General features: G+C 49.8%; 2 protein-coding genes across 2 annotated transcripts in view; one reads left to right on the top strand and one right to left on the bottom strand.

Moving 5' to 3' along the window:
* The window catches only part of adamts17 (ADAM metallopeptidase with thrombospondin type 1 motif, 17), an 821,255-nt gene that overhangs the window by 115,343 nt on the left and 682,828 nt on the right, over positions 1-23,084 (bottom strand). The gene's annotated exons all lie outside the window — the stretch shown is intronic.
* On the top strand, positions 1,365-23,013 carry LOC147100161 (uncharacterized). The gene is made up of 2 exons (XM_085968921.1): positions 1,365-8,692; positions 17,094-23,013. The coding sequence occupies exon 1, from the start codon at positions 6,068-6,070 to the stop codon at positions 7,178-7,180; it is 1,113 nt and encodes a 370-aa protein (XP_085825047.1). The 5' UTR covers positions 1,365-6,067; the 3' UTR covers positions 7,181-8,692; positions 17,094-23,013.

Below are 23,084 nucleotides of genomic sequence, written 5' to 3'. Positions count from 1 at the left end.
CCTAAAAAGGATGGAACAGGACAGTACTTTCTAAATGGTGAAAAGCTAGAAACAGTGGAGGTTCAAAGTAGACCTCCACTGATTTGATAGAGGTGTTCAAAATCACGAGGGGTCTAGACAGAGTAGATCGAGAGAAAGTGTTCCCATTGGCGGAAGGGTCGAGAACCAGAGGACACAGATTTAAGGTGATTGGCAGACGAACCAAAGGCGACATGAGGAAAAACTTTTTTTCGGCAGCGAGTGGTTAGGATCTGGAATACACTGGCTTTCAAAAGGGAATTGGATAAGTACCTGAAGGAAAACAATTTGCAGGGCTACGGGGAAAGGGCGGGGGAGTGGGACTAGCTGAAGTGCTCTCGCAGAGAGCCGGCACGGGCTCGACGGGCCGAATGGCCTCCTTCTGTGCTGTAACCATTCTCTGATTCTATGAGACTGGGGGATCCATGCACATAAATCATTAAAATCAGAAATAATCAAAAAGGCTAATGGAATGCCGGCTTTTATATCTAGAAGACTAAAATACAAGGGGGTAGAAGCTATGCTACAGCGATGCAAAGCCCTGGTTAGACAACACCTTAGGAAGGGTATGTTTGGCTTGGAGGGAGTGCAGAGATTTACCAGAATTCAAGAGTTGCATTAAGAGGAGAGATTACACAAACTATGGTGATAGTCCATGGAATTTTTTTTTTTTTTAAAAGGGGGAATATCAAGATATAAGGGGAACTGATAGGGTAGATGGAGAGAAATCTGCAGATTGACCAGTGTCAGAAGAATCAGAGGATAACCAGTCCGTCTTGGTTATAAGTGACTGCTTTTCCAAATGAGGTTAAGTAGCAAACATCAGAAATTGAAAATTGGTTTGAGGAAAAAAAGATAAGGTTATGATGGAATAAAGAAGGAGAAAGGGAAAGATTCTGTCCCTTTTCTACTATTAAAATCTGCAAGAGTTTAGTGTACTGCCTCTGTGAAAAGCTTGTGTGAAGGTTTTGGTGGCACTGCGGCTCCGCCCTCGTTTCCCTTTTGTGTCAGTGTTAAAAGCTTTGTTTCACTGAAAGAACTATTTTTTTGCTCAGTTATATTCAATGGGCTAAAAATTGAGTAGTGCTCCGCGACGGAAATTGAGTGGTAGCGCCCCAAGAAGCATCCCTTTTGGGGCACCGCGAGGGAATATCACGGCGCTACGTGCCGCGGTATTGCAGGCCTTCCTCCCCTTCTTAAAGGGGAGGCGCCTTGCGCAGCGCGACCCAGGGCCCAGCTGGACCACCAGGGATCGGGATTGCCGGCAAAAGAGCCCGGCCCTCAAGAGAAGTGCCGGGCTCTTGGAGCGCAGCCGGCACTCCAACGGGGGGGGGGGTTCAGGAGGCCGGGGCCGGGAACGCAGGCAGGTGCTGGCAGGCGGCCAGCAACACAAATGGCCACCCCGCACCTTGCCTTTAAATAGCGCCTCCCCAGCCGCAGGTACGCCCCCCTGACCCCGTCGGACATAGTGTCTGGCGGTAAGTCAGGGGGCGCTCCCGAAGATCATGGCCGGGACGCGAGCGGGGCGCTGTGCATGGCGATGATGTCATCACAGGGCGCTACCGGTTAGCGCCGCCGCTAACCTCCCGCTGAATTTCGCAGAAGGTGTGGGCGGCGCGCGCCCGGGCGCTAGTTGCTTTGCGCCCGGTTAGCACCCTCTTAGGGCAACGGGAGGCACAAAGCAACCCAATTTTCCCCCCAATATCTTTAGTCATTTGGAAAGATACCCGAAGAAAGAAAAGGAAAGCTGCCATTTACTGTAAGCATGTGCGAGTTTGTTTTATTTTATCTGTTCTGTATTGTGTTTCGTCAATAAAATATTGGTCTGAATTAAATTGGAACTATTGAGGTTTAACTAACCTATTAAATGGTGAAAACCTGACTTTCATTGTGGCCACAGTGAAATTCTGGTTACTTTAAATAGTGTGGGGGGTCCTCTTGTTACAGACATGAGGCTTTCACATTGAGAAAAAAGGGGGACATCCTATAGTTCGAGGAGAATTGGTTCACAGAGGCCCTGAATTTCCGATCGGAGGTTTCCTGCAGGCAAATCTCTCCGATCGGAAAAAAATCTACGAACCTACCCGCTGGTTCCGTAGAACCCGAGGTTTCCGCTCCTGGGCCTCTCCTCCTGGAAATGCGCAGAGGCCCGCGTATCCCAGGGACGCAGGCGGTTCGCAATCGTCCCCTGGGATCACATGGGCAAGGCGAACACTTTGGCAGGTCCGTACGCACAGAACTGTCAAAAGTATGAATGGGGAGCACGTTTAAAAACACACTAAAACATTAAATACATTTTTTAAAAGCATTACATAATTAAAATGAATTAAAATTCCATTTAATTAAATATGTTAAACAAAAATTAAATGTTTTTACGGGGCGAAAAATAAACTTACCTTTTTGAAGAGTATTTTAAATTTATAATTGAGTTATCAAATTTCATTTTTCTATTTTTTAACACTCTTAAGCTGCTTTTACCAGGCATAAGAATTCCGCAGCCTTTCAGCGGACGGAAGTTATGCAAAAAGTGCAGCTCTCCACCCGCGGAGGCCCTTTTCTTGGGCATGTGGATGATCTGTTCTTGACAGATCGCAAGTGCCGGTTTTCAGCGCGTGGGCTTCGCATGCCTAAACCCGGAACGTGCGCGGTCCCTACGGGCGCGTACGCACCTCGTACACACCCGAGGGGGTCGGAAAATCCGGCCCTCGAATGTTTGAAGTTAATAGTGATGTTGATAACGATTTTTGCTGGTTTTAACTGGAATTCATACGGATAGATAAAAATGTTAACATGTTTGTACCTTTGTGCCACGTTTTAAAAATTGGAACTAAAGGCAAAAGCTGAAATTTATTTATGAAGTTAATTGCATCAGGAAATTTTGTGCAAGTTATAAAAGGTACAAAGACTGAGGGAAAAAATATATAAAAAAGATGGCGTTTGGTTGTTTGGGAAAGTTTTCTTAAATTTAGGTGAAGTGACACAATGGCATCTGACAATGTATTGCTTAAACCTGCAAAGAAGTTAACCCTTTCTGCTGACAGCTGTTTTTTTTTAATTCACTTTTGTATTGCTGGATGTAAATCTATCTGGGGCATTATTAAATTTAAGTTTCTTAATTTGAGTGGCTATTTCCCCATGGTGACAGAAACAAGTTATGAATTGCCAAATTAACCCCTTGGGCTCTTAAGCACTGGATTCTCTGTTTTTTTTTTCTTATAAAATAGGGGACCACAGTTTCCCGGACCGTACGGAGGTTGATGGCATAGCCAGAGATCCAGCAGTTTTAAGAATTTATCTCCAGTTATCTGCAGACATCGAATGTCGCAGCATGGTGACAAAATTGGACTTAAGACGTTAACCTATTGGGTTAAATTATTGGGATCGATAAACGACTTGCATCCAAACGCAATAGTTACTTTTGTTTTCTTTGTAAAATCACAAAGTCTGTTTGTGAAATTAAAATTGATAAGAGTTGCTGTTCAAGCACTTGGGAAGGGAAATTTAGCAGAAATTTAAGGGGATAATTAAGTTTTATTTTTGAAAAGGTCCAGTCTATCTGGTTCCAGCCAAACTATTTATTCAGAAAGAAGTTTTTGGGGGGAGACTGTTATGTTAAAGGTAACTAACATCCCTCATCTTGCGGACTGAATTGCTCTCTGGCATATTTTGGGGAATAAAAGGTCCAAGAGGTTCGGTTAAAACTTGGACCAAGTGTGAATGTTTGCTCTATGTTTTAAAGATATTATGATAATATTGTGTTAGACAGTAAAGTTCCTCTGGGCTCATGAATGAAATGGTGAATACTGTATAAAATTTAATGAGAGGAAGTGAGTGAGGATATAAGATGTAAACAGGAAAATTACACCACCAAATGGGAATTTTTCTAAAATCATTGTTCTTAGGTGAAGTGGCATAAATCACCTGGGTGCAATCTGGTATTAATGTAAATTCTTGTGAAAGTCAGGGAAGTGTAGTAAATTGAGAAGCTTTCTCTTCGAGATGTTTGTGTCATTGCCAATACTGAACAATAAGAAAACTGAATTTGATAGCCTGGCCACTACCCGAGACATCGGGACCATGCAGAGGCAGATGAACAAAGATCTCCACACACCCCACGATCATAAGATCACCTGAAAGCCCGAGAATGGCTTGGATCAGATGTCACGTGTGGCATGATATTGGGATATGTGTGTGTGCGCTTGTGTGTGTGTGTGCGTGCATGTGCGTCTGTGTGTGCGTGTCTGTGCGTGTGCGTCTGTGCGTGTGCGTCTGTGTGAGTGTGAACGAACGAGTCTCAGACATGCTCAATTATCGACAACAGCACAACATGAAATGGCGAATGTGGCTCAGGAGAGTGAGACAACTTTTTAAATCATCTACGCATTCTCCATAGAGAAACTGACTTTGAAATAATCAGGATAGAGTTAAACACACTGCTCCCTGTCAGAGGCATTCAAATTAAAAGTAGAGAATGCTGGTCAAAGTAGGATTTCCTTACAGCTAGAATGGTCGTCAGTTTCAAGGCCTCTACCTAGTACTGGACAAAGAACGTTTGTAGGGAGGCTAAAAACCAAAAGATCAGGGAGGTCGAGGCCTGTCTCTGTCTGGACAAGGTGGCCATGGTTATATACAAATCAGCTACAAGCTGAAGGTGAGAGGCCACCTCCATGAGGAAGCATGGGACCTCAAAAGGGTTAAGTTTGGAATCAGTGATAAACCGAGGCGCAGCCACTCAAAAGCGTAATTTCGGTGGTAATAGAGAAAGAACCCTAAAGTGGGGTCCTTGGGAAGATTGAGAGTCCCGTATGCAGGAGACCAGGAAGACTCCCCTGAACCAGGTGGGATGGGACACACCCTAACCCCAAACACTAAATTGGTCACGGAATTAATAGGGTTCAGTTATAGAGTTAGTATCACACTAGGACAAAAAGTAGTTCAAGAACATTGTAAAAGACTTCAATACAAACTTAAAAGATGATGACAGCAGGTTATTTTAAAGTAGGAAATGTCTTATTAACTATTGGTTTGCCAAGTACAAACGCTGATGGTGATCATGATCTGTGGGACTAAAAAAGACATCCCACCTCACAAAAAGAACTCTACCCGTCCGATCCAGCAAAAGAACCCAAATGTTAATGGACTAGAGGTAACTGAATCAGGAAATGTATTATATAATGATGTGCGTTTTGAAGTTGTACCGGTTATGTTAAACATGAGCTTGAATCTGTCACCCAGATTATGTGAAGGGAGATATTCACAATTAATAGACAAAATAGTAGGAGAAATAGTAAAGGACGTGTTAGTAAAGAATAGAAAACAGGAACCAAGGGCTGAGGAAGATGGGGAACGTAGGGAGAATCAATTTAAATCACAAAGAAAGCGAGGGCTGACAGAATGCCTAGGAATAGGAGCCACGGCAAGGTTAGCAGGAGTAAACAGGCTAGATAAAGAAAGTATGTGGGAACATGGTGATAAATGAAGAGGCAATTACAGTAAAATGATTATTGTCAAACAATGAGGCTAACCAGAATCAAAACCTTACTAGAGGTATTGGGAGTAGCCTCTATGTGACATTTGTGATGAATGTGGTACAGAAGGGACTGGACAGCATAGAGGTTAATCAAATCCCTTTCTTTATTCATGAAGAACAACGGAGAAAGTGGTTCAAAGGAACCACAACATAGACTATGATATGATGCACCAGATGGGAATGGCCTTTTTAGCCCTCTGAAATAAGGGCAGGGACGGGGAAATCATACCGCTGGTACTGGCACCACTCTCGTCAACAAAGGATTGAAGTCAACCTTGGGCAGTGTTCTGGATAGAAGAGTCTACTGAAGTGAGTAAAGGCTTTGGAATAAGCCCGATACAAAAACAATATGAAGAACACCCAAGTCATCTGACAAGGAACGCCGGAACTTGGATAGCACTGGACATAGAGTGCTGCACCCTGAACGGGACCACTTGAGTTTGTAGGTGCGATGTGGTACAAAGACATTCCACTCCAGGCTGCGGGTTTATAATTGATGAGGAATCACACAATTGTAAGATGAGTCAGAGACTCTGGGAAGAGGGACGGACTAATGTAGCCAACAGAGGCAAGGAAAGATACTGTGAGACCACCACAGCTAATGTAGCCTACAGGGGCAAGGAAAGATACTGTGAGATCACCACAGCTAATGTAGCCTACAGAGGCAAGGAAAGATACTGTGAGACCACCACAGCTAATGTAGCCTACAGAGGTGAGGAAAGATACTGTGAGATCACCACAGCTAATGTAGCCTACAGAGGTAAGGAACGATACTGTGAGACCACCACAGCTAATGTAGCCTACAGAGGTAAGGAAAGATACTGTGAGACCACCACAGCTAATATAACCTACAGAGGTGAGGAAAGATACTGTGAGACCACCACAGCTAATGTAGCCTACAGGGGCAAGGAACGATACTGTGAGACCACCACAGCTAATGTAGCCTACAGAGGCAAGGAAAGATACTGTGAGACCACCACAGCTAATATAACCTACAGAGGTGAGGAAAGATACTGTGAGACCACCACAGCTAATGTAGCCTACAGGGGCAAGGAACGATACTGTGAGACCACCACAGCTAATATAACCTACAGAGGTGAGGAAAGATACTGTGAGACCACCACAGCTAATGTAGCCTACAGGGGCAAGGAACGATACTGTGAGACCACCACAGCTAATATAACCTACAGAGGTGAGGAAAGATACTGTGAGACCACCACAGCTAATGTAGCCTACAGGGGCGAGGAAAGATACTGTGAGACCACCACAGCTAATGTAGCCTACAGAGGCAAGGAAAGATACTGTGAGACCACCACAGCTAATGTAGCCTACAGGGGCGAGGAAAGATACTGTGAGACCACCACAGCTAATGTAGCCTACAGAGGTGAGGAAAGATACTGTGAGACCACCACAGCTAATGTAGCCTACAGGGGCAAGGAACGATACTGTGAGACCACCACAGCTAATGTAGCCTACAGAGGCAAGGAAAGATACTGTGAGACCACCACAGCTGCTTTTATGACTTGGATTAACAAGATGGCCCAGAGCGGAACACTGATTCCGTGTGTTTCTGGCTGGAAAAAAACCAAATCGGTGTTAAAACATTGGTGTCGGCACAACATCATAATGTGACCCAGCGACAAGTGAGGAGTTGGAGAATGAGACGATTGAAGCAACCTCAAACAATGGACATTATATGCCCCCTCTAGCCCTCAGTTTGAAATCCATAATCTACAGAATGAACACCTCGCATATGCTGCAAAATAATAAACAAATAGAGCAGGCAATTAAGAAACTAGGACATCATGAATGGTGTGGAGTTACACCCATGGGTTAGATTATTTCAGATGGGATTGGTGATAGCTCAGATAATAGCATTGGGGATCCTGGACATTGCATTATGTCGTGTGAGGAAATCGATGAGGGATACAGAATATATAAGGAAAGGTAAGGAGATAGCAAGGGCACCAAGGGAAAGCCAGGATTATTAAAGACAAAGAAGGATATCAAACACTTTGCTAAGAGGTAATGGCCCAGGAATTCGGGTCGGGGGCTTCCCGCGGGTGCAAGCCCCCGACCTGCATTTACCTAGCGCGCCGGCCGTTGAGCTGTAGGGCCCCGTGGAATTCCAATCCTGGGCCTGCTCCAGCTGCCGGCGCGCAGTGCTTGCGTATCCCAGGGGCGCAGTTAGTTCGATGCGTCCCCTGAGATCACGTGGGCCATGGGGAGCCAATCGGAGCAGGGAATGCTTCATTCATAAGTTTAACAGGAGGTGCTGTCAAACTTAGAAATACTACGAACCCAAAACATCACTAAATCTTCAAAGAAATTTTTTTTTTAATCACATTTTTTAAATAAACTATAAATTACATGAAATAACTATTTTAAACAATAATTTAAATTTTTGAAATTTTTTTTAAATTTTCTAACGGGGCTAAAAATAAACTTACCTTTCTTTAAAGTATTTAAAAATAATAAACCTGTGGAAAAAATGTTTTAATTTTACTTAATTCACCACTTACCTTGTAAAAAGCAGGCCTTGCGACTGCTTTTTAAATGTCTAACTTCTGCAGACTTACCCTCCCGGGAAAACCTGTAAAAAAGACCGAAGTTCGATGCGCACGCGCAGCCTCCCCTGCGCACGCGTTCCAACTCTGAACCCCTTCATTTAGGGGAACGGAAGTGCCAGTTTCCCGCACATGCGCAGTGCATGCAGGAAACCGGCACTTCCATTGGGCCTACGGGTGAGTAACCTGTGCGTACTCACCCGTGGAGACCCGGATTTCTGGGCCAATGTAACCCACTGGGAAAAAAATAAAACAAGTAGGACATGTTGGCATCTGGAACTCGGTTAATTCAGCTTCTGATAGGTGTTTATTTTTAGTTCATTCGATATAGGGAAAAAATGTGGTTGGTATCATTGGAGAGAGAGAGAGACGGATTTCACTGAGCAACAGCTGGTGCTTGCAACCAACTGGCCTTGGATATTTTACCACATCAAGGCCACGATGTTTTTGTGTGCTTCCAGCGTTGTTGATGTGTGTTGAAGAAAATGCAGACTTGTGTCTCTGGACTATGCAGGAGCCAGGGAGGACCATATTAGGCAATGCCTGCCCCAGTTTGATAAGGAAACAGTGTATAAATGTAAGTCTTTTCCTTTGTTCGGAGAGCACGGGGATATCCATGCCCAGGTACACGTGCTCTATCTGTGACTATACTCCACTTGTAAATTGCTTTTTATGCTGAAGTTAAAGAATAAAATGATTATAACCAGAAGACTGAATTCATTATTCTCAAGTGAACAATTTTGTTTAAGGGAACAGTTGGGTATTCTGCGGTGAGTGAATCAACTCCTAATTCTCCAAAGCCTTTCCACCATCTACAAGGCACAAGTCGGGAGTGTGATGGAATACTCTCCACTTGCCTGGATGAGTGCAGCTCCAACAACACTCAAGAAGCTCGACACCATCCAGGACAAAGCAGCCTGCTTGACTGGTACCTCATCCACCACCTTAAACATCCACTCCCTCCACCACCGGCGTACCGTGGCTGCAGTGTGTACCATCTACAAGATGCACTGCAGCAACTCGCCAAGGCTTCTTCGACAGCACCTCCCAAACCCGCGACCTCTTCCACATAGAAGGACAAGGGCAGCAGGCGCATGGGAACACCGCCACCTCCAAGCTCCCCTCCAAGTCACACAATATCCTGACTGGAAATATATTGGCTGTTCCTTCACTGTCGCTGGGTCAAAAACCTGGAACTCGCTACCTAACAGCACTGTGGGAGCACCTTCACTGCACTGTCGTCGAATTACAGTATGCAGACGACGCTTGCGTCTGTGCTCACTCGGTGGTCGAACTCTAAACCATCGTCAACACCCTCACCAAAGCATATGAGAGCATGGGCCTTACACTAAACATCCGTAAGACAAAAGTCCTCTACCAACATGCCCCCGCCACAGTACTGCCCCCCGATTATCAAAATCCACGACAAGGCCTTGGACAACGTGGACCACTTTCCATACCTCAGGAGCCTACTGTCAACAAGGGCAGACGTCGACGACGAAGTCCAACACCACCTTCAGTGTGCCAGTGCAGCCTTCGGTCGCCTGAGGAAGAAAGTGTTTGAAGACGAAGACCTCAAACCCGGCACTAAGCTCATGGTCTACAGAGCAGTGATACCCGCCCTGCTGTATGCCTCAGAGACATGGACCATGTACAGCAGGCACCTCAAAGCACTGGAGAGGTACCACCAATGCTGCCTCCGCAAGATCCTGCAAATCCATTGGCAGGATAGGCGCACCAACGTCAGTGTTCTTGCTCAGGCCAACATCCCCAGCATCGAAGCTCTGACCACGCTCAATCAGCTCCGATGGATGGGTCACATTATCCACATGCCCGATACGAGACTCCTAAAACAAGCGCTCTACTCGGAGCTCCGGCACGGCAAGAGAGCCCCAGGTGGGCAGAGGAAACGCTTCAAGGACACCCTCAAAGCCTCCTTGAAAAAGTGCAACATCCCCACCGACACCTGGGAATCTCTGGCCCAAGACCGCACAAAGTGGAGGAGTAGCATCTGGGAAGGCGCCGAACACCTCGAGTCTCTTCGCCGGGAGCAAGCGGAAGCCAAGCGCAGGCAGCACAAGGAGCGCACGTCAACCCAAGCACCCCACCCACCCGCCCCTTCAACCACCATCTGCCCCACCTGTGACAGAGACTGTAGGTCCCACATTGGACTCATCAGTCACCTGAGAACTCATTTTTAATGTGGAAGCAATTCATCCTCGGTTCCGAGGGACTGCCCAAGAAGAGGAGAAGGGAGTACCTTCACCACACGGACTGCAGCGGTTCAGGAAGGCGGCTCACCACCACCTTCTCAAGGGCAATTAGGGATGGGCAATAAATGTTGGCCTTGCCAGCGATGCCCACATCCTGTAAGTGAATAAAAAAAGAGAATCGGTTTTAGTGATGTTGGTTGAGGGATAAATATTGGCCAGGACACAAGGAAGAACTCCCCTGCTCGATGAACCCACAACCTTCTGACTCAGGGGCGAGAGTGCTACTAACTGAGCCATGGCTGGCACCTTCAGCAATGCCCTGATAAACTTAACCATGAGCGTGAATGAGTAACTGCAAGTCATGGACGGCCCAAGCAGGAAGGGGGAGGGGTGAGTGACGTCTCATTGGCCAGTTATTCCAGTGCGCTCGGTGCTATTTCTCTCTATTGATCATACTTACAATGATGGAGTTACTTTTTGCTTTAGTTGTTTAGATTTTACAGAGAGCTTGATTGGGCCAGTTTTTTGGAGTAATGATTGCCCAACTCGTGCAACCGTTAGGCCAGGCTCCCTCCTCAGAAAACCTGCCCTTCCACCGCCTCGGATATTAAATATTAAAAATTGATTCAGTTTTAATAAATCTTGCAGTCAGCCATTCTTTTATTATTTTCTGCCCAAATAAAAGACTGGGAAATATATTAAAAGTGAACTCATTTTATTGATTTGTGCAGTGCTAGTGGGGTTTGTGTTAATTGGTTTTGCCGGTGCCTTTACCTGTTGCGTGTCATGAGGCTCCTGTGCTGCTTGTGTGTGTGTCCTGCTACTACAACACACACAAAGCAGAGGCACTGGGTGGTGAGGGAGCCGCTGCTTAACCAATGGATTGATTGATTTCAATGGAGGGTAGAATTGGGCTGGGTGTAAATTGGGAACGGTAGCACAGTGGTTATGTTACTGGGCGAGTAATCCCGAGACCTGGACTAATGATCCAAGAGACATGAGTTCAAATCCCACCAGCTGGGGAACTTCAATTCAGTTGATTAAATAAACCTGGAATAAAAAAGCTAGTATCAGTAATGGTGATCCATGAAACTATCGGATTGTCATTTGGTTCACCAATGTCCTTTAGGGAAGGAAATCTGCTGCCCTTACCCGGTCTGGCCTATATGTGACTCCAGACCCACAGCAATGTGGTTGACTCTTAACTGCCCTCTGAAATGGCCCAGCGAGCCACTCAGTTGTACCAAACCATTACAAAGGAATCTCACTATGGGAGTACCTTCACTGCAGCGGTTCAAGAAGGCGGCTCACCACCATCCTTCTCAAGGGCAATTAGGGATGGGCAATAAATGCTGGCTTTGTCAGCGAGGCCCACATCCTGAGAACTAATAAAAAAATCCAGCGATGCACCCAATCTCGTCAGTCTCCCAATGGGCAGGTTAGATTAAACCTCCCACAGTCTGGGTGCCTGTTTCAATGTAAATGATGACAATTGGTGCTGTGGTAAGTAAGGCTCTTCAGGTTTGGCCCAGGAGTGACTGCACTGTGATGAGAGCAGTTGGTACCTATGAATAAATAAACATTCTTATCCGTTTGGTTACTGCATTCTTACCTATGAGCACTATTATATATGGGTATGCTGTTGTAACACACCGAATTCTGGAATAATCTCATAATTACCATGAGGAAATGTAATAGCGGTTTTTAAAATTAGGAAGGGTTTTAATAGTCATTCCTTGTACACTCTACCCCCTCCCCTCTGGCTGGGCAATTAGTGATGAGAGGTTATCAATTTAAAATGGTCATTAAGAGGGCAGGGAGAGATTGACAACACATTTCTGTATGTAGAGGGTTTTGAATCACGGGATGCTTTGTCACAGGGGGTGGTTGAGGCACAGACCATTGCATCATTTCAGATACAGGGCTATGGGGAGAGAATGGGGCAGTGGGATTAGTTTGGATTGCTCTAGCAAAGGGCCTGCACAACATGACGGGCTGAATGGCCTCCTTCTGGCTGTACACATTTATGACCCTATGAAGAACTGCACTCTCCAACAACTGCTGCAGCTGTGTGTCTTCAAACGCTGCCTCCCAAACGGCTCAACAGTACCTCGTTCATGAGGACTGAGCTGTTTCGCATCTGTACATCTTCCATCTGTTCCTGGCTGTGGCCTCCAGTCATATACAAGTTTATTTTGAAATATAAAAGCAGTGGGGATTGAGGCTGTGTGAGTTAGCCCAGGGTGCAGCAAACGATCTTCCTCATCATGGCAATGGGATCATCGCATAATCTGCATAACCCTTTTATTTACATTTGTGGCGACACGCCACCACTGGACATAATCCGCTCACGGCGGCACAGACAGTCTAAGCAGAAGCCCCCAGCCGGGGGCCCTTTCCTCCAGCAACTTGTTTCCCGCAGGGACAGGCTGCCGGGAGCACTTCCTGTCTGGGAAGTATTTAAGTGGATGCGCGGGCTTTTCTAGTTCCTGTTTGTCATGTGGTTGGAATAAAGCAGTTGTGTTTTCAATAGCTCTGGTCTCGACTCCCACGTTTGCCGCGGTATCTCAACACTGGTGACCCCGACGCTCAGGACGAATCCTAAGCTAGCATGGCGGATACAAACGCAGTCACGGTTAAATTACCAGACTTTTGGGAGAACCACGCCGAAGCCTGGTTCGTTCAAGCTGAGTCGAGATTCCGGCTGAAAGGCATTACAGTCGACGCCACGAAGTACGACTACCTCGTCGCCTCGCTCACCTACGCTACAGTCCCCAAGGTTTGGGCAGCGCTGCAGAATTCACCAATGGATGGCAAGTACGAACATCTGAAGGCTGCGCTACTTAAAAAATTTCAAACGTCCTCTTACCAGCGCCACTGCCAACTCCTGGACCTCCCCGGCCTTGGTGACGCTTCACCATCAGACCTGCTTTCCCACATGCTGTCCCTCTCAGACGACAAGAATCCCGGCGCCCTTTTTCGCACGCTTTTCATTCGGCAGCTCCCCGCCAGCATCCGCCCGCTCATTGTGGAGTCTGACTCCACGGACCTGAATGATATAGCCGAAAAGGTCGACCGGCTGCTCTCTGCACAGGCCGCTCGCGACGTCGCGCCCGACCTCACGGCAACGACCACGCGGTCTTCCCGGGCCGCTAGGCCCGACCGCCCTACCACTCCGGGTCACTGCTACTACCACACCCGTTTTGGCGCTAGGGCTCAACGCTGCACGCCGTGTACCTTCAAACTCCCCGCCGCACCGGCCCCCGCGATGGCCGCGGGGCAGAAGGAGCCCCTACTGTACGTCACTGACGACAGAACCAACCGCCGATTTCTGTGCGACACAGGGGCCCAGCACAGCATCACCCCCGCCTCCGCCCTCGAGATCCAACGCGGCACACGGGGTATCACACTGGCTGCAGCCAACGGCTCTGACATCCGCACATATGGCACCCGCATGGTCACGCTCGACCTCGCGGGCCGCCGCTACCGCTGGGAGTTCCTCACAGCCAAGGTCCTCTGCCCACTCATCGGCGCCGACTTCCTACGCGCCCACGGCCTCCTTGTCGACATTCCGAGGCACCGCCTCGTCGACATCAACACTATGGCCCCCATCCCCGGCACCTTTACCCCGGCCCGTTCGGCCGGCCTGACGACCTACTGCCTTGCCAGAGCCACGGACGACTACTCGGCACTCCTAGCTGAGTTTCCCGCCCTCACTAACCCGACCTTTTCGGCCAAAGCCGCCAAGCACGGTGTGGAACACTATATCCCCACCACCGGCCCCCCAGTTTCAGCCCACGCCCGCAGATTCAACCCGGCCAAGCTGGAAATCGCGCGGGCCGAGTTCACCACCATGGAACAACTCGGCATCATCCGCCGCTCCAGCAGCCCTTGGGCCTCGCCCCTCCACATCGCCCCCAAGCCCGGCGGAGGTTGGCGCCCTTGCGGGGACTACCGCTGCCTCAACGACGCCACCACCCCCGATCGATACCCGGTGCCACACATCCAGGACTTCTCGGCCCGACTGGCCGGACGAACCGTCTTTTCCAAAGTCGACCTGGTGCGCGGTTACCACCAAGTCCCCGTACACCCCGCGGACATCCCCAAAACGGCCGTCATCACCCCATTCGGCCTGTTCGAGTTCCTGAGGATGCCCTTCGGCCTCAAGAATGCAGCACAGGCTTTCCAGCGCCTTATGGACTCAGTCCTCCGGGACCTGAACTTCCTATTCGTCTATCTAGACGACATTCTCGTGGCCAGCTCCTCCAAACAGGAACACCTCGAACACCTTCGCATCCTGTTCGGGCGCCTAGCCCAACACGGGCTCATCCTCAGCCCGGCGAAGTGCCAATTCGGCCTAACCGAGATCGATTTTCTCGGTCACCACATCACCCCTGCTGGGGCCGTCCCCCTGCCCAACAAGGTGCAGGCCGTCCAGCAATTTCCCCGCCCCACAACCATCAAGGGCCTCCAGGAGTTCCTCGGGATGGTGAACTTCTACAACAGGTTCATCCCCAGAGCTGCAGCCCTCATGAAGCCCCTATACGACTCCCTCCGAGGAAAATCCGGCAAGATGGACGTAGCCTGGACCACTGACACGGCAGCCGCCTTCGACGCCACCAAAAACGCGCTCGCCGACGCCACTCTGCTCGCGCACCCGAGGGCCGATGCCCGGGTCGTGCTCACCACCGACGCCTCCGACCACGCGGTCGGGGCCGTGTTCGAGCAGTGGGTCAATGGCGCGTGGCAGCCACTTGCCTTCTACAGCCGCCAACTGCGCCCCCCAGAGGTCAAATACTCCACTTTCGACCGCGAGCTTCTCGTGCTCCACCTGTCGGTCCACCATTTCAGGTTCCTCCTGGAAGGCCGCCCCTTCACCGCGTATGTGGACCACAAGCCACTCACATACGCGATGGCCAAGCACACCGAACGCCAGCTCGCGGCCGTGTCCGAGTTTACTACGGACATTCAGCACGTCTCCGGTAGAGACAACGTGGTCGCCGACTGCCTTTCCCGTCCCGCCGTCTGTGCGAATCACCTTGCGGTCGACTACGCACAACTAGCAGCGGCCCAGCTCACGGACCCAGACCTCCTCTCGGCGGCTACCAGCCTGCCAGGGCTACGCCTAGCCAAGGTCGCGCACGGGCCCGAAGCCACGGCAGTCACTTGCGACGTCTCACTCGGCCAACCCAGGCCGGTCGTCCCTGAGACCTGGCGCCGCCGCGTCTTCAACGCGCTCCACGGGCTCTCTCACCCGGGTTCCCTCGCATCCGTCAAACTCCTCTCCAAGCGCTTCCTCTGGCGCGGCCTCAGCAGAGATGTTCGGACTTGGGCCACCTCCTGCCTCGCCTGCCAACGGGCTAAGGTACAGCTGCACACCAAAGCACCCCTGGGAGACTTCGAGGTACCCAGCCGCCGCTTCGACCACGTACACGTCGACATCGTCGGTCCCCTGCCGCCATCGCAAGGCCAAACTTATCTCCTCACGATGGTCGACCGCTACACACGCTGGCCTGAGGCAGTGCCGCTGTCCTCCACCACCACAGCCGACATCGCCAGGGCGTTCGTTAACACCTGGGTTGCGAGGTTCGGCGTACCGGCCGACATAACCTCCGACAGAGGCGCCCAGTTCACCTCCGAACTCTGGACGGCCACAGCACGCAACCTCGGGGTGACGCTCCACCGCACCACGGCGTACCACCCGCAGGCCAACGGACTTTGTGAACGCTTCCACAGGTCACTCAAGGCCTCACTCCGCGCCGGCCTGCAGGACAGTACCTGGACTGACCGCCTGCCGTGGGTGCTACTCGGCCTACGCACCGCGGTCAAGGAAGACCTCCAGTCCTCGGCAGCGGAGTTAGTCTACGGACAACCGCTGCGCATCCCAGGCGAATTCCTTCCGCAGCCTACCAAGACTTGGTCGGCCGAACAGCAGCGGCTCAACTCTTTCTCTTCCGCTCAGCAGTTCGCCCCACTTCCGGTCAACCGACACGGCGAACTCGCACCTCACGTCCCGCCAAATTTACAGCAGGCGCGCTTCGTCTTCGTGCGACACGACGCGCACCGCGGGCCCCTGCGACCCCCGTACGACGGACCGTACGAGGTACTACAAACCGGGGACAAGGTCTTCAAGCTGCGACTCGGCGACAGGGTCGACACAGTCTCCATCGACCGGCTCAAACCAGCACACACAGAACCAGGGGAACAGGTCCCCGTGGCCCAGCCTCCAACTAGAGGCCGTCCCCCCGGCAAGCCAGCACAGCCGGCGGCGAACCGCCCGACCCAACCAACCAGACCGGCGACCACTCAGAGCCGCTGCGGCAGAACCATTAGACCACCGTCACGACTCGTCCACTCCTCCTAAGCGGATTCTGGGGGGATCTCTGTGGCGACACGCCACCACTGGACATAATCCGCTCACGGCGGCACAGACAGTCTAAGCAGCCGGGGGCCCTTTCCTCCAGCAACTTGTTTCCCGCAGGGACAGGCTGCCGGGAGCACTTCCTGTCTGGGAAGTATTTAAGTGGATGCGCGGGCTTTTCTAGTTCCTGTTTGACATGTGGATGGAATAAAGCAGTTGTGTTTTCAATAGCTCTGGTCTCGACTCCCACGTTTGCCGCGGTATCTCAACACATTCATACTTTCTTATTGATCCATTCTGCACCAGTTGAGCATTTTTTGCATTGATCTTTAGTAACTATTACTGCTTTTTGTGCTGTGATTTCACAGTAAATATTTATGCTTTACCTTTATGCTCTTTTTTAGGTTCATCCCTTCTTCCATGCCTCCCATCAGATCCTCAGAGCACTGACACTGAGGCATCAGCCGTGGCACAGCAGTAGCTCTCTCGCCTCTGAGTCAGAAGGTTATGGGAACAAGTCCTACTCCCGAGACGTAAACACAAATATCTAGGCGTACACTGCTGAAGGAGTGCACCAGCGTCAGAGGTGCTGTCTTTCAGATGAGACGTTAAACCGAGACTGTGGTGGACGTAAAAGATCCCATGGCCACGATTCAAAGAAAAGCAAGAGAGATCTCCTCGGTGTCCTGGTCAATATTTATGTCTCAATCAACATCACTAAAACAGATTATCCGGTCATTTTATCACTTTGCTGTTTGTGGGAGCTTGCTATGCACAAATTGTCTGCCATGTTTCCTACATTACGACAGTGACCACATTTCAAAAGTACTTCATTGGCTGTAAAGCACTTTGGGACGTCCTGAGGTCGTGCTGATGGAGACACGACACGTGTTGGCCTCCAACTGCCCAACGAGATCAACTGCACTGACCAGATTTCTCACCATGTCTCTCAAACCCTTCAGTCTTCACAATCGCATCAAATTGTCTATTTCACATTTCACAGTAACTTATTCCATATCTTTACAGCCCTGGAATTCAGTGGGGCTGTAAATCTCTCCCGCCCTAACTTCAGGAGACACTGGTGGAAGTCCCAGGAAAGTGAGGTGAATGGGGTTTCACTGGTTACAGCGGGGGGCCCGGAGAATCTCCGCGCAATTTCAGGATCTATTACCCTTTGAGGAAAAGTTCCACCTGGCGTCCCGTCCTTCTACTAACTTGCTGATCTTTAACTTGTGTCCCCTGGTATTTGAAACCTTTCCCAAAGTGAACATTTTGCCTGCATCGACTTGTGTCAATTGACCTACAACATCTGCAAAATTTCAGTGGATCATCTTATGGATATTTTAGTGCAGATGTTTCTCTGCAATTAAATCCAGCTCCTTGGCAGGGGGGAAACATCTAGCAGGGAGCCGTTCATCTATGTCTCCGCGTCACTTGATGCCGTTTCCGCAATCCCCCGCGGGGAGTGATGTTGGGTGTACAATACGTCCAGTCACGTGTGAGCTAGCACTGCAATTCATCGCAAATGACAACACCTTCATGTGGTATATTTCTTGTCATTTGCAACATAATAAGGCTGGGCTTTAGTGTGGTCCTAGTCTTCAGGGTTGCTCAGATTTAACTTGAAATGCCTGCCTTGCTCAGTTGGAAATGATAATCAATTTTTGTAAAGTTTGCAATGTTATCCCCTGCTGGGGATGCTGGTTATACTGCGCTGTGGTAAGCACTGCCTCGACTGCTCTCCCCCTCGCACCCAATGCATGTTCTGACTGCACCGGCCCCAGGAAAGCGACTGGAAATGGGGAGCAGGCACGGTGTGGGCAGATTGAGGGGTACAGGCAGGGTGTGAGCAGATTGAGGGGTACAGGCAGGGTGTGAGCAGATTGAGGGGTACAGGCAGGGTGTGAGCAGATTGAGGGGTACAGGCAGGGTGTGAGCAGATTGAGGGGTACAGGCAGGGTGTGAGCAGATTGAGGGGTACAGGCAGGGTGTGAGCAGATTGAGGGGTACAGGCAGGGTGTGAGCAGATTGAGGGGTACAGGCACGGCGTGGGCAGATTGAGGGGTACAGGCAGGGTGTGAGCAGATTGAGGGGTACAGGCAGGGTGTGAGCAGATTGAGGGGTACAGGCAGGGTGTGAGCAGATTGAGGGGTACAGGCACGGTGTGAGCAGATTGAGGGGTACAGGCAGGGTGTGAGCAGATTGAGGGGTACAGGCAGGGTGTGAGCAGATTGAGGGGTACAGGCACGGCGTGGGCAGATTGAGGGGTACAGGCACGGCGTGGGCAGATTGAGGGGTACAGGCAGGGTGTGAGCAGATTGAGGGGTACAGGCAGGGTGTGAGCAGATTGAGGGGTACAGGCACGGTGTGAGCAGATTGAGGGGTACAGGCACGGTGTGAGCAGATTGAGGGGTACAGGAAGGGTGTGAGCAGATTGAGGGGTACAGGCACGGTGTGAGCAGATTGAGGGGTACAGGAAGGGTGTGAGCAGATTGAGGGGTACAGGCACGGTGTGAGCAGATTGAGGGGTACAGGCAGGGTGTGAGCAGATTGAGGGGTACAGGCAGGGTGTGAGCAGATTGAGGGGTACAGGCAGGGTGTGAGCAGATTGAGGGGTACAGGCAGAGTGTGAGCAGATTGAGGGGTACAGGCAGGGTGTGAGCAGATTGAGGGGTACAGGCAGGGTGTGAGCAGATTGAGGGGTACAGGCACGGTGTGAGCAGATTGAGGGGTACAGGCAGGGTGTGAGCAGATTGAGGGGTACAGGCAGGGTGTGAGCAGATTGAGGGGTACAGGCAGGGTGTGAGCAGATTGAGGGGTACAGGCACGGTGTGAGCAGATTGAGGGGTACAGGCAGGGTGTGAGCAGATTGAGGGGTACAGGCACGGTGTGAGCAGATTGAGGGGTACAGGCAGGGTGTGAGCAGATTGAGGGGTACAGGCAGGGTGAGAGCAGATTGAGGGGTACAGGCAGGGTGTGAGCAGATTGAGGGGCGCAGGCACGTTGTGGGCAGCGATGTAGGGCCCAGGGACGGTGCGGGCAGCGATGTGGGGTGCGGGGACGGTGTAGGCAGATTGAGGGGTGCCGGCAGAAGGATTGCCCTCCCTCCCCAAATAGGTGCCGGGAGGAGAATCTGTCACTTTTCCTCCAAATCCAATTTCTTTAACCTTTCCTCCTAACTTCAATTCTAAACACACAAAATCATCTTAGTTGCTCCCCTCTGTACCCTCACCAGGAAGACCTTTCCTTTAAGTCTGCAGATGAGTGTCTGAGGAAAGGGTCGTTTCCTGCGCCCTGACACCTGCCCACACTGTGTCTGCACCCCACATTTTACAGCAACAATACATTGTTAGATTTGTTCGCTGTCCCGCTGCTGATGTAACGCTGCACCTTATTTTCATTTAGCACCTGTTTACTCTTTTGGTTTCTTGCTAATTATTTTCCATTTCCTCATTGATCTGCCTTAGGTCACCTGCTAGCCTAGGTGCCTTAGGTCACCTGCTAGCCTGGGTGCCTTAGGTCACCTTTGTGTAGTGTTTTCAGAGCCTAGCCTGGCGATACCCCCTCAGGTAGGTCATCTCATACTGCTTTGATTTGGAGATTCGACTACAATTATATATGTGTCCAATTCATCATTTAAAAGTGACAAACTGAACAAGAAAATAGTATATTAAAAGATGCTAAGACTCACCCCAGTAATAATCTCTTTTCAGCCTTTCCACTTAAGGCTTCCCTTTGCTGCACGTTAATGTATTTTTCTATTCATTGCCATAACGTTACTTCTTGTTCTGTGACTCACCACAGAATATTGATCACCAATGTGAAACCTTGTCAAAAGCTTTCTAAAATTCAACTCCATATCAGGTTAGTCGACTGTGACGTCCTTCTAGAATCCCCGCTGATGGCCCTTTATTGAGTTGTACTTTCCCAAGTCTTCACTTACTGCTCTACAATTTCCAGCTACACCTCACTGCAATTTTTTTAAACAGTGGGCTCGATTTCAACCCGATCCCCCTGGTGGAAACCGGCCGGGCAGCTTAAAATGAGGGAGTTACTTACTCGATGGTAACTTGACCCTTTGCTGATATTGCCAATTATAACCTGAATGATTTAGCAAGTGGATGAAGCGTCTGCCTAAAGCATATTGGGGCCCTATAATGTCAATGGGACCCCGGTTACATTTTAACTGGGGCCTGAGTGGGGAAACTTTTGCGGTTTTCTCGGTAGGTGAAAGCAGGTCAGTAGCAATCCTTAACGACTAGAGGTCATCCAAGTTCAGTAAAAAGCTTTCCTTTGTGGGGCCAGGAGTGGTGATCGCAGGCATGTTGATGGTGGAGGAGCTGGCAATGGTGGTGCCGTTGAAGGTCAGGGTGCGGTGGTGGGGCCTTTCCTTGTTGAAGATGATCATTGCCTGACACTTATGTGGTGCAAATGTTGCCTGCGACTTGTCAGTCCAAGCCTGGATGTTGGCCAGGTCTTGCTGTCGGCTGATATGGGATGAATGCTCATCCATAGGTTTGGAATCTTTGAACCAATAGAAACAAATAACTGTTGAGATTTCTGAAATTGCTTGAAATGAGAAATGTAGGGAGAAGCCACATCGTGAAAATGATGCTCTATTTCCAACTGATGTAACAAATCAATGAGACAATTTCCTGGCCCCCTGTGATGGAACTTTTTGTGGCAACTGTAGTCGGACCACAAAGTTAATGGGCAGGATTTTCATTGGGCCGTGGAGGCGGGATTGGAGGCGTGTGGGGGGTTAAAATCCCGAAATCGAGGGTCCCGAACCCATCCCGCCTCCATGCCAGTTTCAAAGGAGGCGGGTACCCGACCTGCACTGAGACCCGTCTCCCCGAGGCGGGAAGGGGATTAGTGCCAATTAACTACCTGTTAACAGGTAGTTAACAGGCAGTTTTTAGCCTAATCCTTATTTTTAAGGTTGAAGTGTGGGATTCCCGATGGCTCCAAACCACGCCAAGTTAGAGGAGGCGGACCGTCGGGTTGAAGGACTTGGAGGGATTGAGATGTCGGTGTTCAGGTGAGTGATGTGTGCATGAGTGCAAAGGTAAGTGTGTTTGGTGTGTGTAAAGTGTTTAAAGAAGTTCTACTAACCTTTACTTACCTTTACAGCCTTCCTTCCTTCAGGTCTCGGGAGTCCCTCATCTCACCGGCACAGAAAGCAGAATGGCCGCCAGCTGTCAAAAGTTGCAGCATTCAGCTTTCTGTTCCGGGGAGATCTCTAAATCAGCCTGAGAGGAAGGAATTAACTTAGAGTACAGATTGTCAGTGTTTGACAGCTTCAAAGAGCTGACAGACGCTGATATTTCATCTGTCAAAAGGTCTTGACAGATGAAATATCAATCTGTGATGTCACCTGTTGTTGGGTGGCCCTTAATTGGCCTGCTGAGCCCGCTGGGCGGGCTCAACAAGGTCAATCAAGTTAAAATCACGTGGGTTGGCCACAACACGATGGAGGCGGGACTACAACCCCGAAAGTTGTAGTCCCGCCTCCTACCCGACTCCTCAATGAAAATCCAGCCCATTATGTGAAATCAAATTCAGCTAGTCTACAATCATGGCTGGCAGCTCACTACCTCTGAGAAGCAAAACTAAGTGGACAACACTGCAACTGTCCATATAACATATTTAACACAACAAGAGAACGGTGAGAAAAGGCCATCGGGCCCATCACACCTGCCCCATCCACACATCGGTGACACATTATACACTGTCCACACGCCCTTTAAACAAAAGGGTAGGAAGAGGAGGGGCGGGGCCGATTAGGGACCAAAAAGGAGACCTACGCATGGAGGCAGAGGGTATAGCTGAGGTACTAAGTGAGTACTTTGCATCTGTCTTCACCAAGGAAGAGATGCTGCCATAGACATAGTGAAGGAGGAGGTAGTGGAGACATTTGATAGTATAAAAATTGATAAAGAGGTCATAGTCATAGAGTTATACAGCACAAAAAGAGGCCCTTCGGCCCATCGTGTCCGCACTGGCCATCAAGCCCTGTCTATTCTAATCCCATTTTCCAGCACTTGGTCCGTAGCCTTGTATGCTATGGTGTTTCAAGTGCTCATCTAAATGCTTCTTGAATGTTGTGAGGGCTCCTGCCTCTACCACCCTTTCAGGCAGTGAGTTCCAGATTCCAACCACCCTCTGGGTGAAAAAGTTTTTCCTCAAATCCTCTCTAAACCTCCTGCCCCTTACCTTGAAACTATGCCCCCTGGTTATTGACCCCTCTACTAAGGGGAAAAGTTCCTTTCTATCTACCCTATCTATGCCCCTCATAATTTTATACACCTCAATCAGGTTCCCCCCTCAGCCTTCTCTGCTCTAAGGAAAACAACCCCAGCCTGTCCAGTCTCTCTTCATAGCTGAAGCGCTCC

Source organism: Somniosus microcephalus, chromosome 27, assembly GCF_052327205.1.
Source record: "Somniosus microcephalus isolate GS21.2 chromosome 27, FLI_Smic_1.0, whole genome shotgun sequence".
NCBI lineage: Eukaryota > Metazoa > Chordata > Chondrichthyes > Squaliformes > Somniosidae > Somniosus > Somniosus microcephalus.
Note: the sequence above shows the minus strand (reverse complement) of the source record. Positions and strands in the feature narration are given on the sequence as shown.